The sequence below is a fragment of the Eptatretus burgeri genome, chromosome 11, assembly GCF_056783735.1.
Source record: "Eptatretus burgeri isolate ZD-2024b chromosome 11, Ebu_testis_v1, whole genome shotgun sequence".
NCBI lineage: Eukaryota > Metazoa > Chordata > Myxini > Myxiniformes > Myxinidae > Eptatretus > Eptatretus burgeri.
Genome location: NC_140971.1, coordinates 4,136,216 through 4,151,605, shown reverse-complemented (window position 1 = coordinate 4,151,605; position 15,390 = coordinate 4,136,216). Strand labels below are relative to the sequence as shown.

Below are 15,390 nucleotides of genomic sequence, written 5' to 3'. Positions count from 1 at the left end.
AGTTCATGATGGATGGGATTCCAGGTTAAAATCCCAAGTGCCATGTCGTCTCCTGATGTCTACGTAATTAATGTGAAAGCACAACGATGTTTCCGTGCGTCCGGGTCCAGCGTGTGATGGATGTGCAAGCTCGTCGGCGAGCCCGAGATGACAGGTGAAAAAGAGGATCCGTGTGACATGCTAATCGTATCCTACCTTTGTGTCTGGATAGTCACGTACCACCATTTTCCAACTGCAGTGAGCCCACATCCGGTTGTGATTGGCTGCTATTTGATGACAATGGCGAATTGTTGGGCACCGGGGTCGAGCAAGCACGCGGTGTTTCACTGAAGAAGGTATCCTGAATATCCAGCTGATCTACCAGCAAAGCCTCTGAAGAACACATTCCAGGGAAAGCCTTGGATGTTTAGGGAACTCTTTGTGAGGGTTCACCTACCTATTCACATTTGCAACTACAAGGGCACTCGGTAGAGCGCATACCTCTACCACGTAATACCTGATCTACGAGAACATATCAGGCCCAATACATTTTTGAAATATCACATTATACAGTACGATACCGTTTTTGGCCCCATCTCTCAATGGTGAAGAATCACTTAAAAAATTAAATAATTCTCGTATCCAGATCCGAATCGAATCAATTCGTCCTTGAGCACACCCAACCTGTCCACCAAGTTTCATCCGAATCCGTACACAACTTTTTGAGATGTCGTGCTACACATAATTTTTGGCCCCATCTCTCAATGGTGAAGAATCACTTAAAAAAAATTATAGTCGTCACATCCGGATCTTCACCAAAATCGAATCAATTATTCTGTGTCACACACCCAACTCTTCTTCTTCTTCTTCCTCTTTCGGCTTGCTCCCGTTAGGGGTCGCCACAGCGGACCAACTGTCTCCATTTCGCTCTATCCTCCACATCTTCCATTGACACTCCAACCACCCGCATGTTTGCCCTCACCGCATCCATGAACCTCTTCTTTGGCCTTCCTCTTCTCCTCCTGCCTGGCGGCTCCATCTTCAGCATCCTTCTCCCGATATACTCAGTTTCCCTCCTGTGCACATGTCCAAACCATCTCAATCTCGCCTCTCTCACTTTGTTTCCAAACCGTCCTACCTGCGCTGTCCCTCTAATACACTCATTTCTTATCCTATCCATCCTCGTCACTCCCAACGAGAATCGCAGCATCTTTAACTCTGCCACCTCCAGCTCTGCTTCCTGTCTTTTGTTAGTGCCACCGCCTCCAAACCATACAACATAGCTGGTCTCACTACCGTCTTGTATACTTTCCCCTTCACTCTTGCAGCTACCCTTCTGTCACAAATCACTCCTGCAACTCTTCTCCACCCACTCCATCCTGCCTGCACTCTCTTTTTCACTTCTCTCCCACACTCTCCGTTACTTTGGACAGTTGATCCCAAGTATTTAAACCAATCCACCTTCCCCACCTCAACTTCTTGCAACCGCACCATACCACCACCCTCCCTCTCATTTACGCACATGTACTCCGTCTTACTCCTACTGACTATCATTCCCCTTCTCTCCAGTGCGTACCTCCACCTCTCAAGGCTCGATTCAGCCTGCTCCCTACTCTCCCTACAGATCATGATGTCATCCGCGAACATCATGGTCCATGGAGACTCCAGTCTGATCTCGTCCGTCAACCTGTCCATCACCATTGCAAACAGGAAAGGGCTCAGAGTCGATCCTTGGTGCAATCCCACTTTAACCTTAAACCGGTCCGTCATTCCGACCGCACACCTCACCGCTGTCACACTGTCCTCATACATATCCTGCACGATCCTCACATACTTCTCCAACACTCCCGACTTCCTCATACAATACCACAACTCCTCTCTTGGCACCCTATCATAAGCTTTCTCTAAATCCACAAACACACAATGTAACTCTTTCTGGCCTTCCCTATACTTCTCCATCAACATTCTCAAAGCAAACATCGCATCAGTGGTGCTCTTTCCTGGCATAAACCCATATTGCTGCTCACAGATCATCACCTCTCCTCTCAACCGAGCTTCCACTACTCTTTCCCACAACTTCATGGTGTGGCTTAACAACTTTATCCCTCTGTAATTTCCACAGCTCTGCACATCACCCTTATTCTTGAAAATCGGAACCAGCACACTTAATCTCCACTCCTCCGGCATCCTCTCACTTTCCAAGACTTTATTAAACAATCTGGTTAACAACCCCACTGCCATCTCTCCTAAGCACTTCCATGCCTCCACTGGTATACCATCTGGGCCAACCGCCTTTCCACTTTTCATCTTCTTCATAGCAGTCCTCACTTCATCCTTACTGATCCACCCCACTTCCAGATTCACTATCTCCACCTCTTCCAACCTTCTCTCTCTCTCATTTTCTTCATTCATCAGCTCCTCAAAGTACTCCATCCACCTTCTCAACACACTCTCCTCGCTCGTCAGCACATTCCCATTTGCGTCCTTTATCACCCTAACCTGCAGCACATCCTTCCCAGCTTGGTCCCTCTGTCTTGCCAATCGGTATAAATCCTTTTCCCCTTCTTTTGTATCCAACTTCTCATACAGCTCGTCATATGCCTTTTCCTTGGCCTTAGCCACCTCTCTTTTGGCTTTTCGACGCCACTCCTTGTACTCCTGCCGACTTTCTTCATCTCTCTGACTATCCCACTTCTTTTTCGCCAACCCCTTCTTCCTTATACTTTCCTGTACTTCCTCATTCCACCACCAAGTCTCCTTATCTTCCTTCCTCTGTCCAGATGTCACACCAAGTACCTTCCTAGCTATCTCCCCCACAACTTCTGCTGTCGTTGCCCAATCATCCCACCCATCTTTACCACCATCCAACGCCTGTCTCACCTCCTCCCTAAATTTCACGCAACAGTCTTCCTCCTTCAGCTTCCACCATCTGGTCCTTGGTTCAGCCCTCACTCTCTTCCTCAACCTCACCTCTAAAGTCATCCTACAGACCACCAATCGATGCTGTCGAGCTACACTCTCCCCTGCCACAACCTTACAGTCACTAATCTCTTTCAGGTTGCATCTCCTACTTAAGATGTAATCCACCTGTGTGCACTTTCCTCCACTCTTGTATGTCACCCTGTGTTCCTCCTTCTTCTTGAAATACGTGTTTACCACTGCCATTTCCATTCTTTTTGCAAACTCTACCACCATTTGCCCTTCCACATTTCTCTTGTTGAGACCGTACCTCCCCATCACCTCCTCATCCTCTTTATTCCCTTCCCCAACATGTCCATTGAAATCTGCTCCAATCACCACTCTTTCATCCTTGGATACACTCTCCACCACTTCATCTAACTCACTCCAGAAATCTTCTTTGTATTCCATCTCACACCCCATATGTGGGGCATATGCACTGATGACATTCATCATCACCCCTTCAATTTCCAACTTCACACTCATCACTCGGTCAGACACCCTCCTCACCTCCAATACCCTCTTGACATGATCTTCCTTCAGGATTATCCCGACACCATTTCTCCTCCCATCCACACCATGGTAGAACAGTTTGAAACCACCTCCAATGCTCCTCGCCTTACTCCCCATCCACTTGGTCTCTTGTACACACAGTATGTCCACCTTTCTTCTCTCCATCATATCAGCCAACTCTCGCCCTTTGCCAGTCATCGTCCCAACATTCAGAGTTCCAACTGTCACCTCCACATATCTACCCTTCCCCCTCTCCCACTGCCTCCGGACTCGCCTTCCCCGTCTCCTTCTCCTCCTTCGCCCAGCAGTAGCACAATTTCCACTGGTACCCTGCTGACCACCGGTACCGGTGGCGGTCGTTGGTAACCCGGGCCTCGACCGATCCGGTATGAAAATTCGTTTTGTTGTCCGCATAATGATTTGGCATAGGTTTTTACGCCGGATGCCCTTCCTGACGCAACCCTGGTCGCCTCTTACGACACACAGGGATAAGTACAACTATTCTAACCGGGGCATACACCGGGCCCAGTACAACTGGTGCTCATTTCGCCGACCTCGGAAGGATGGCAGGCTGAGTCAACCCCCTGGTGTTTTCGACTTGGTTTATATATATTTATATATATATATATATAGATACATATATATATATATACATTATATATATATATTTATATATATATATATATATATATACATATACATATACATACATATATTAATTCAGTGTCCCAACGGGGCTTGAACTCAGGACCTCTTGGGTCCCAAGCCACTGCCCTTACCACTGCGCCAACACCAGGCTTGGGTGTGTGTGTGTGTGTGTGTGTGTGTGTGTGTGTGTGTGTGTGTGTGTGTGTGTGTGTGTGTGTGTGTGTGTGTGTGTGTGTGTGTGTGTGTGTGTGTGTGTGTGTGTGTGTGTGTGTGTGTGTGTGTGTGTGTGTGTGTGTGTGTGTGTGTGTGTGTGTGTGTGTGTGTCACACACCCAACATGTCCACCAAATGTCATCTGGATCCGTTCAAAACTTTTTGAGATATCCTGCACACAGACAAACAAACAAACAAACAAACAAACAGACAGACAGAAAGGGGAGAAAACATAACCTCCTTCACCTTCAGGGGCGGAGGTTAAAATGCCACCGCTTCCTTCTTCCTCCGGGGTAGACATGAAGTCGATACAAACAAACGATGGACAAACAAGCTTAGCCACACCAGGAGTTGGTTCGTCTCACCTTTCCCACTTGTGTCGAGTGTGGAGCTATTTGAGGTGCAGAGGGAGGTCTTGAGCTCCTCGTACCTGACGGTTTCTTCAGCGTAACCACAGATATCCTCCGGCCCTCGATTAAAATCTTCACATGCTTTGCCTTTCTCATGCACCGTCGGCGCACCAACTGCATCGTCACAATGCGGGGTAACCTAGTTACCGGGGAAGGGTGTTGGGAAGCAGGTTAGGGGGCTAGAGGGCAGGTGAGAGAGAGTCACGTGTCGCAATTAAATGGTACACATCATATCGTGCTGCGGTGTCGGGTCGGGTGTTACATCGTCGTGGACCCTACTCACCCGGTCACGGGGACGAGGGCGTGCAACAACGGAGGAATATTGAGCCATTTTGACTTTATCGCCCATTCTCAAACCTCGAGGCGCGTTCGTTTGTTTTTTCCCTTTTCTCGGATGGGTCCGATCCACGTCCCCCCGCATTGCCCAATAGAAACCCTGCATGGAGGAGAAGGTGAGATCACGACGCGTCGAAGGTGAGAGCTCACACGTCCAATGAGGACCGATGGAGTCAAGGTGGAACGTGTACGAGTGTGTCTTCATTCTCACACACACAGACGATCTATGTTTCACTTTAACCTTCCAAAGGACACACGCACGGTTACCTGTCCCGGATCATCTCTGCGGCGGCGAACTTTGCGAAAGCAGAGTGTCAAGTTGTGCCTGATGGAATTCTGTTGGGACAAACAAGGCATTATTCCCTGCAAATTGTGAACTCAAGGTCAGGGATGTTTGATCATTTCATTACTACGTCACTCGCATCGACTATACATACCAACTTCACACAACGTAGTGATCATATATCCTGCACAGATCGCTTTGCTCGGTTCATACAAATTTAATTATCGATACAACAATCTATTTATCTCTATCTATACATTACGAAAACTCTCATCTTGTATGTATGTATGTTCCTGAAATACAGCCAAAACGGTACGAGGTAGCGCAAAATTTTTTGGCCCACCTTACTCACCATTCGCCTGCGGTGTGCAGTATCAAGTTTCGTTCATATCGGGCAACGAAAAAATTATTTAAAAATCAATTCCCGATTCAGTCAAGTATTCTTCGGGAGGATTTGATCAATGGAAACAACCTGAGCGGTACAGTTCGCTGGAGCTATCTGTTTTTGTTGTTGTTTTTTTTTTGGAAATGATTTTTATATCAACCGCTGTCACAACGGGAACCCAATGGGTTCACGGGTCGTTGAGTATATATATATATATATATATATATATATATATATATATATATATATATATATATACATACATACATACATACATACACACACACACACAAGATGAGAGTTTGAGTAATATATGTATGTATGTTCCTGAAATACAGCCAAAACGGTACAGGATAGGGCAAACATTTTTGGCGACCTTACTCACCATTCTCCTGCGGTGTGCAGTATCAAGTTTCATTCAAATCGGGCAACGAAAAAATTATTTTAAAAATCAATTCCCGATTCAGTCAAGTACTCTTCGGGAGGATTTGATTAATGCAAACAACCTCAGCGGTATAGTTCGCTGGAGCTATCTATTTTTTTTTATCAACCGCTGTCACAACGGGAACACAACGGGTTCACGGGTCGTCTAGTCAAGACTATAACCGATTTAACGGCCCAAATTAACGACCTTGCTGGGTCAGCTGGGAAGGTTTTTTTTTTTTTTGACCCAAGACTTTCATGAACCAGCTGATCAGGCCCGACATTCGACTACCCAGAGATGATTTGAGGAGGAATTTGTAATTTTTTCAGGGAGCCGGAGATCGCTCATCTACTCTTCATGAAGGACACCAAAGGGGGGGGGGGGGATCTTTAACTTCCACCGACTAAAGCTGGCAGACGGCTTCTGAGGCCTAACGTCTATCCGAGGGACAGCGCACATATCGACGCCTGGCTCTGTATCTGAAACACCAGGATTCGAACCCAGGCTAGACAGCTCACAGGGGAGTGTGCATACCTCGAGACTGCCCTGCTCATCTTGATCGGGGTAGTAATAAAATGAAATAATTAAATCCACCGATTGTTTTTGTCGGGAATCGTACCTTTTTCTATCAGCTTTGCTTCTTCGCAAGTCATGATATGTTTTTTGCAGGCTTGGTGTTAATCAAACTATACTCTTGGCTGGCTGCTTGGGGAAAAGGGACAATTGGAACAGTGTATGCAGAAAATATGATTGTGATTAACCTTGAGTAATCTAGAGGAGCGCTGTGGGAGCGGGGCTCGGGAGTGAACCGTTATTTCCTCTTGTCTACTTCTGTTTCACCATTCTTGTAATGAAATGAGCCAACTGCCTTGCAGATGGTTAGGTTGAAAGGACAAATTGTAAGATAAACATTTGTCCAAAGATAAAACCGAGTACATAAGGTGGTGATAAAACCTTCTCGGACAGTGACGGCGCCCTCCGAGCATCCTCAAGTTACTTAAATGATGATTCCTGGTGTTTGCCGTGCTCCGTGCGCACGTACCTTGGTGGATAATAAACAGCTTTCTCTCAAGTACACATCGATGTCTCATACCTTACATGAAGGGTGATTGACGTGATGACAATTGGCGCAGCGAAGCAGGGGGCTGAGACAAGTGGAAGCGGAGGTGGGGATGAACCTTTGGTGATCAAAGAGAGAAAGCCAGCACCGGTGACCAATTTGAATAAGGTAAACCTTTGTGCTGGGGAGTTTATAAATTAGATACTCTCTTTCCCACCCAGGTTTCGCTCATCCCTGCCTCTGCCCTTGTCCTCGCCCAAAAGAACCGGTAAAGATAAATGTTTGGAGAGAGAACTGTTTATTGTTTATCACGGGGTAGGTAACCTAAGGTCCTGAATGGGGAGTTTGAGGGCCCGAGGGCATATGGATAAGGCTGCCTAGTCGGACCCGAAAACAACTTCAGGAGGGGTTCAGCAATAGCAATGGGAAACAAATCTGGAAAACGAGAGGAGGGGAACGAACCCCCTCGGGATACACCAGCTTACCAAATGTTTAAGTTACATGGGATGGTAGCGGTGGAACAAAATGATTGCTGGGCGAAATGGACGCTTAAGGATGACTTACCGTGGCCAGATAGCGGGTCGTTTGACCTGCCGGTAGTGCAGAATCTGCAGGAAGAGTTGATGAGACGCCAAAAACTGCCCATGAAGGAAATGCCAGTAAACTGGCTGTCGTTCAGAATATGGCAGGAGGAGGCAATTAAAAGATCAAGCACAGCCAAGCAACAAACACTGGCAGGTAGAGTGCTTATGCTTCAGAGTCAACTCAAAGGTGCGAAGCGGCGAATTAAGGATGCGGCTGCATCAGCACCGGCACCGAGCCAAATAACAGAACATTGCTCACCAACTGCCCCGGTGTGGGCAACATCGGGGCAGGGGTGCCCAACTGCCCCGGGGTCTGCAGCGCCGGGGAAGGAGTGCTCCAATACCGGGGAAGTACCATTAACACCTCAAAACCCGGCATACCAACCGCTGGGGATATCTCAGCCAGCTACACAAAATCAGCTGTTTAACCCGTCGTGTGGGCGGCCGTACAAGTCTATATATCTTGAGATCCCAGGTAAGGATTGTGCTGGCAATGTGTGTTGGGGAAAACGGTTGAAGCTCAGGGAATTGGTTGATTTTTATTTATTAGATTTTGTGCACCGTAATCAATGGTGAAAACGACAATTCTTTGAGCATAACAAAGATATTATGGCATCAATGTGAATGGTTAGTTTGGCTGTGGCAGTTTGTACTATTGCATGTTTTTGAATGAGGAATGAGTTAATGTGAATGAGCTGAGAATGATTTTGGAATGATTTTGAAGTGGTTTGTAAAGGAGTTGTGAGTGATCAATCAATTATCCCTCGGATGGACGTTGAACCAGGCGTGCCGTCTTCATTAGTCTGTAAATGTGAAAGAGAAATTCTTGCCAAAACTACCGCTGGGAAAGGCAATGGCAAACAATCCAGTGTGACCCTTTGATCGATTCAGGTGGGAAAAAATTCATTGCATCTTCATTTACGTCGAAATCTAAATTTACATTTATCTTCTGACGTCAACATCAGTTGTTATTTTAAAACGCGTTTTCATGTCATCGCGCCCGCAGTACCTGTGAAGAGTCGTGCTCTCCGTGCACCGTACTTCCTCCTCCAAACCTATTCCGCGGCTTCCAATACAGGCTTTTGGAATTCCTGGAAGTTCAGGAGTTCTTTTGCTTGTCGAGGAATGGCGTTGAGGGCGATGCTGTTACAATTTGACTGACATTGGACAACAGTTTTGGATGGTGAGCGATGCGGGATACAGGGAGAGCGATTGTGGAATGGAAAATATGCTCGTTGTGGAGGGACCTGGTCGGGAGGGACGCGGGACTGAAGCACGGAGGATTGAGGGATTCGGGATGGACAGTCAAGGGACGAAGGATATAGGTGGTGAGCATGTGGAGTACCCCGATGTTGCCATGATTATACACGATTGATGGGCCTAATTGCCTCCTCATGCGTTGAAATTCATCACATAGCTTTCTATGCGGGAAACGCACAGAAAGACATGTCTTGTCTTTATATGGGCCTCTACCTGTCAGGGTAAATTCATTCGATTTAATCGGACAATTTTATTTATCGTCACAATGATAGACCATAAAAGCTGTTTTAGCGAGATTTGACAGGTGATTTGACAATTTTTGTACACCTGTTTAAACTGTATTTATTTGTTTTGAGCAAGGAACGGATTTTATTTAAAGTGGGTTTACGCAAGTGCTTAGATGGTCAGAGTGAGTCGGATGGAATGTGCAGCGTTTTGCTGTGGGCAAGTGCAAGGACTTTTTCAAAGGATGGACAGCAGAGAGGGTTTGAAGGTTGATGGATGGATGGATGGATGGATTTGTATAGGGTATTCACTTTCAAACTGTTAGTAGCAGTCATTGTATGAGGTGGCTTGGCCAACATCTCAGATCTATCGATATACAAACAGCAGGAGGGTTGGGCAATAGTACCTTCATCAGAAGGTATTTGGTCACCATAATTACACCAAGATTAATACTGCTGCCACACTAATTTACAAGCCCATTAAAAAGTTGCAGCTGAACTTCTAACCATCTACATAATACATATGCATGAGCAGAATGGGATTTAGATATATTGGGTGGGTTGTGGGGGAGTAAGAGAAAAAAGGTGCTTGCTCGTCTGGCTCACAAAAGTGGCCATACGAGCAAAAGGTGGATGTAGAAGGTGTGCTGCCTTTTCGGGTGTTGGTTGCAACATTGGTTGGGGCACGACTGTGCCGCTGATGCGGTGCCCCAATTGCCAGTGTACTGATGTTCATTTTTGCCAGTCTTCGAGGAGTGACAGGCTGAGTCGGCCCTCTGGGGTTCATTCAGTGGTCAATGGGATTTGAGCTCAGGACTCTAGGATCTCAAGTCACCACTCTAAGTGCTAAGCCAACACTAGATTATAATATTGGTAAAATGTCTATAAAATATAGGGACCTATTTACATGAAGATTTACTTTTGTGCTGCTCTAATAAAGATTGTGAAAGAATTTGACTCGTAAGTCAAACAAGGGTGACCAGACCCGGCTGCGGAGGAACACCACGGCATCCAGCCCGGCGACTGAGTGAACAACAAGGTGTTCACGCGGAGGAACATCCTGATGACACGTTGGACCGGACCCCACCAGGTATTACTGGTTACCCACGTAGCTGTCAAGTGAGAAGGTAAGCCAATCATGGACTCACGCATCTCACTACAAAAGAGGATGCAGGAAGTCATAAAGAGAAAGAAAGGAAATCTGAAAGTGGGAAGAATGTTACTGGAGGCTTATGACAGATGTAGCAGTACTTTTGATTATCATGTGCATAATCGTGATAATATGGACAATAACTGATAGTGAGGGCATTATGGGAATGTCATAGAGAGCAGAATGTTTGGTAGGTCGACAGTAAGGGAAACAAGGAAAGGGGTTGTGACAGGGTACGCAGGGCAGAACAATGTAAACATTGGGACTAATTGCATGAGAAAGGTGTGTATGGGATAAACACTTATAGGACCCTTCCATATAATTATGCACCTCGTGTGACACGGGATGAAGGGGACACAGGCACTGTACGCCTGAACGAGGCATAGTGCGACATGAAGGGATAACTGAACATCCACTAAAAACATTTTTTCACAATATCTTAACAACTTGCCAATACTACGCCAAATATGGGAAGGAAAAAGTAACCATTGACGGACAAATTATTGGGACAAGGATACGAATGAGTAATCTTGTGGAACCCCAGACATCATTAAATGGTATATTTCCGTGATCTAGCAGGGCACATAAGGAAGGAAGCTGAAAAATATCATGAATACAATCCAGGGTGGAAGTTCGGAACATGGTTGCAAGGATTGTTTGGAGGTTGGGGGGGGGGACTATTCTCAGGTTCCGATTGACAGGATTGGTCGTATTGATTGGAATATTCATCATGTTGTCTGTAATCAAAGCAGCCATTATGGCTGGCTTGCGAAAGTGTGTTACAGGATGGCAGCCGAAGACAACACTCAAGAAGCCTGAAGCCAAACCCGAACCTGAGATGGCCCTATTAGCAAGAAAAGGGGAAAGGGACACTTCAATAAATGGGATAATTTTCCCCGGTTCCCCACGACCACTTGTACAACCCCCCCCCTCTCTTCCCCTACTCCCGATACATCACTTGTCTGTAATATGTGTACTTCTATGCGCCGAATACCTGTGATTGATGATTTGTATATCTCACTTGAAGAGAAAGACGAAAATGTTAAAATGGAGCTGAAAATGGATGTGCACCAAATGCTCATGGGTTTGGACCAGTTTTTGGATGAAGATTTTTACTGAGAGATTTGTTAAACAGAAAGGTTGGCATGTGATTCCATCGTTGTGGGGCGGGTACTCTTCCCGGGTGAGAAGGGTGCAGGTGGAGCCTTTCTACCGCCATGGGGACCATCTGGAGCTACCCCAGAGGATGGAACTCCTCCCAGGGAGCGGTCTGTCTGCACCGCGGAGCTGGATCATCTGCTGGCCTGAATTAAGAAGACGCTTGGTTGTGATTTAATAAAACATTGTTTCTTAATGTGACAATAGGAGGGAGATGTCGGGAATCGTACCTTTTTCTATTCGCTTTGCTTCTTCCCAAGTCATTATATGTTTTTGCAGGCTTGGTGTTAATCAAACTATACTCTTGGCTGGCTGCTTTGGGGGGGGGGGGGGGGAAAGGACAATTGGAACAGTGTATGCAGAAAATATGATTGTGATTAACCTTGATTAATCCAGAGGAGCGCTGTGCGAGCAGGGCGAGGGAGTGAACCGTTATTTCCTCTTATCTCTACTTCTGTTTCACCATTCTTGTAATGAAATGAGCCAACTGCCTTGCAAATGGTTAGGTTGCAAGGACAAATTGGGAGATAAACATTTAATTTGTCCAAAGATAAAACCGAGTACATAAGGTGGTGATAAGACCGTCTCAGACAGTGGCGGCGCCCTCCAAGCATCCTCAAGTTACTTAATTGATGATTCCTGGTGTTTGCCGTGCTCCGTGCGCACGTACCTTGGTGGATAATAAACAGCTTTCTCTCAAGTACACATCGATGTCTTCATACCTTACATGAAGGGTGATTGACGTGACGACATTTTTACATCTCACACATACCAACCACCGTGAATCAACATCACCACCACCACCACGTCCCAACTCGAACCTCGACTTCCCCGAGTCTCCCATCCATTTTATGTTTCCCGCAGTCAGTCGACATCCAAGGCTTCTCCACTCCGTGTTAAGACACTCAATCCATCCGACTTTGTTTGACCCCTGTTAAAGCTTTTACAAAATGACTGCCAAACTCTCTACCGGGTCATTGTGTTGTCATGAGGTCACACCACGATGACGTCACACTACGACGACATCGTAATCAACCCAAAGGGATGGGAGAGGCTATTGTAATTGAGTGTCAATGAGTGAGTGTGTGGGTGCACATTGAGATCCACTTTCCATATAAACTGTTCGTTCTCAGATTTACTGTGATCTATGTACACCGAGGCTCTTCAGTGTTAAATGCTCGGTCTCATATTTGTCAACATCTCTGCCGCTCCGACAAAGCTGAAACCTGCGGATGACCCTTAAATCCATGAGACGGGGACCTGACCTTCCAGGCGGGCGGTGCGTCCACGTAGTAAGGAAACCTCTCCATGATCCAAGCGTAGATATCTCTCAGCAATAGTTTCTTTTCTGGGGATGAGACTATGGCGCAGGAAATCAGAGTCTTATAGCTATAAGGTGGCCTTGCAGAGTTGTTCCGACATGGCTCTTCCCACGATCCGGAATTCTGGAGTTGTGTCATCCCGACGGGGGTCTGCACCTGGGTGGCCGTGCCTTCGCGTGCCTCCTCGCCGATTTGTATTGGCTTAAACAGCCAGTCGATATCGGTCAGGCTGCTGTTTAGGTCAGCGGCCATCACTGCAGAGAGAATGGAGGTCACGTGGTTGATTGTCACGAGTACAATGTAAACTAGAGTTCAGTCTATGGTGCACCATCACAATCCCATGCTTCCCACCTCAAGCAAAGCTGAAATATGGCAAAAAAAGTTCCACCGGGAATGACCAACATCACCGGGAATGAGCCAACATCACCGGGAATGAGCCAACATCACCAGAAATGACCCAACATCACCAGGAATGACTCAATATCACCGGGAATGAACCAACATCACCGGAATTAGCCAACATCACCGGGAATGAGCCATCATCACCAGGAATGACCCAACATCTCCGCAAATGCACCAACATCACCGGGAATGAGCCAACATCACCGGGAATGAGCCAACATCACTGGGAATAACCCACCATCACCGGGAATGACCCATCGCCAGGAATGACCCATCACCAGGAATGACCCAACTTTACCGGAAATGACCCAACATCACCGGGAATGTTTCAACACCACCGGGAATGACCCAGTGACCCTCAGTCCTCACCTGCCAAGGCATGAATCGGGGCTCAAATCCCAAAAAATTGTTACATATTGCATGCATCCCCTAATGTTGAACACATATACAAAGTTTAATTTAAAATGTTTAAAATGTTCCCCCAATTGAATTTTTGGTACTTGACCTTTTGACCCCACCTTGTGAGTGGGACCAAACATTATACTGCTCTTGCATGTTCTAATTGCCATGTGGTGATCATAACTACCAAGTTTGGTGAAATTCTACTAACTATTTCAGAAGAGATAGCGTGGCGGACAGACTGACAGAGCCAATTACAATGTACCCCCGTTTTTTTCAAAAAGCGTGGAGATATTACCACATCGAGATGTAAATAAACAAGGAGATGTACCTCATTGGTACGACGTCAAAAAAAAAAGAGTCAAAAGGGAGGCAACGGTAGTTACAGCAGGGAAGAGTAATTAGAAAATAGTTTGACAAGTACTTGGACAATTTTGGATGAGCGATTTGTACACAGCGGACCAAACGAAAACAAATGAACAGAAACATCTTTCAAGAAGGTCTGCACAGAGAGACCTCCTCTCGAGCACCGGTCCACATTGTTTCAAACTCGCTGGACATGAACTCACCACACAAAACATTCAATGGTTCGACCAAGGCTGAACAAAGGGAACTCGAGGACTTTCATTCCTGGTACGTGAAATACCCCGCAACCCACTTTTATTTACTTACTAGCAGGGGTACCCAGCGTTGCTGGGCAACGTCGGGTCTCTCCTCTAGCCCCTTCCCCTCACTCATCCTGCCCATACACCTGTCTCCTCCAACCTCACCCCTTCCGCTTCCCACCCTCCTCCCTCCAGACCCAACCCTCCCCCTTCCCCTGCCTTCCCTGATGAGTGGAGGTTAGCTTTACTCTCTGGGGACCTGCACAGTGCAAAATACAAGTCATCGCTACAGCTGACTTGTCAATCCTCGACCACCACCACCACCACTAGGTGGTGCTCCACGATACACATTTATATCTACACTAATAAATGTCAGTGTGTGTGTGTGTGTGTGTCTCCTCGATACTCCAAAACCATAAAACCTAGTGGCTTGAAACTTTGCATGCAGACAAAGAAAACGTTTTCGTCCACAGCGTGATGGAGTACTGCTCTCCCCTCTGGGCTGGTGCTCCTGACTCTCACCTTTCTCGGATTCACGCTGTGGAAACCAAGGCATTTTGGATCATTGGTATCTCCCGTGATGAGGCTGTCTTTGGGCCTCTCACCGCAGGCAGGTCGGTGGTCTTTCTGTCTTCCACCGTCTCCTCTCCGGTCTGCCCCCCCCCCTGCTCTCTGTGATTTGTCCCCACCATATTTCCACAGGGTGCTCAAGGTCCGCCAACAACCCTCTTCTGGTAAAACTACCAAAATCACGAATCACTGCTCACCTTCACTCTTTCATTCCTCTTTTTTCCCCCACTTTTGGAATAAACTCCCTCACTCTGTTCAATCCCACCCTTCCCTCGAGGTCTTCAAACTAGCTGTTCACCACCACCTCTTATCTTCCCCCATCCAAAACCTCGATCTTTTCTACCCCTGTTAATCCATTCCCAAAAAGTTTTTTTTTTAACGTTAAAAAAAAAAGTTAAAACGTTTGCGCAGACCCCAAACCGATGTACCACGTGACACGTGCACAGACAAGCACGCAACACCTTAAGCCACTTGACGAGCACCCATCGTCGAAAGCGGAACCGCGCGA

General features: G+C 46.7%; 1 protein-coding gene and 1 long non-coding RNA gene across 5 annotated transcripts in view; one reads left to right on the top strand and one right to left on the bottom strand.

Moving 5' to 3' along the window:
• The window catches only part of LOC147016339 (uncharacterized), a 46,563-nt gene that overhangs the window by 29,744 nt on the left and 1,429 nt on the right, over nt 1–15,390 (bottom strand). For 2 of the 4 annotated variants that reach the window (XR_015049026.1, XR_015049025.1), the window contains exons 2-5: nt 5,324–5,392; nt 5,004–5,156; nt 4,676–4,859; nt 196–372 (exon numbers count right to left, since the gene is read on the bottom strand). Coding sequence is in view for 2 of the 4 variants with exons in the window: in XM_085844934.1 (XP_085701060.1) it covers nt 220–372; nt 4,676–4,859; nt 5,004–5,156; nt 5,324–5,392 (559 nt within the window). In the remaining 2 variants the exon portion in view is untranslated. The remainder of the gene's footprint in view (nt 1–195; nt 373–4,675; nt 4,860–5,003; nt 5,157–5,323; nt 5,393–15,390) is intronic. The other 2 variants (XM_085844934.1, XM_085844935.1) reach the window with 1 other exon arrangement.
• On the top strand, nt 6,107–11,910 carry LOC147016340 (uncharacterized). The gene is made up of 2 exons (XR_015049027.1): nt 6,107–8,975; nt 10,217–11,910. It is a non-coding gene; the product is annotated as an uncharacterized LOC147016340 (long non-coding RNA).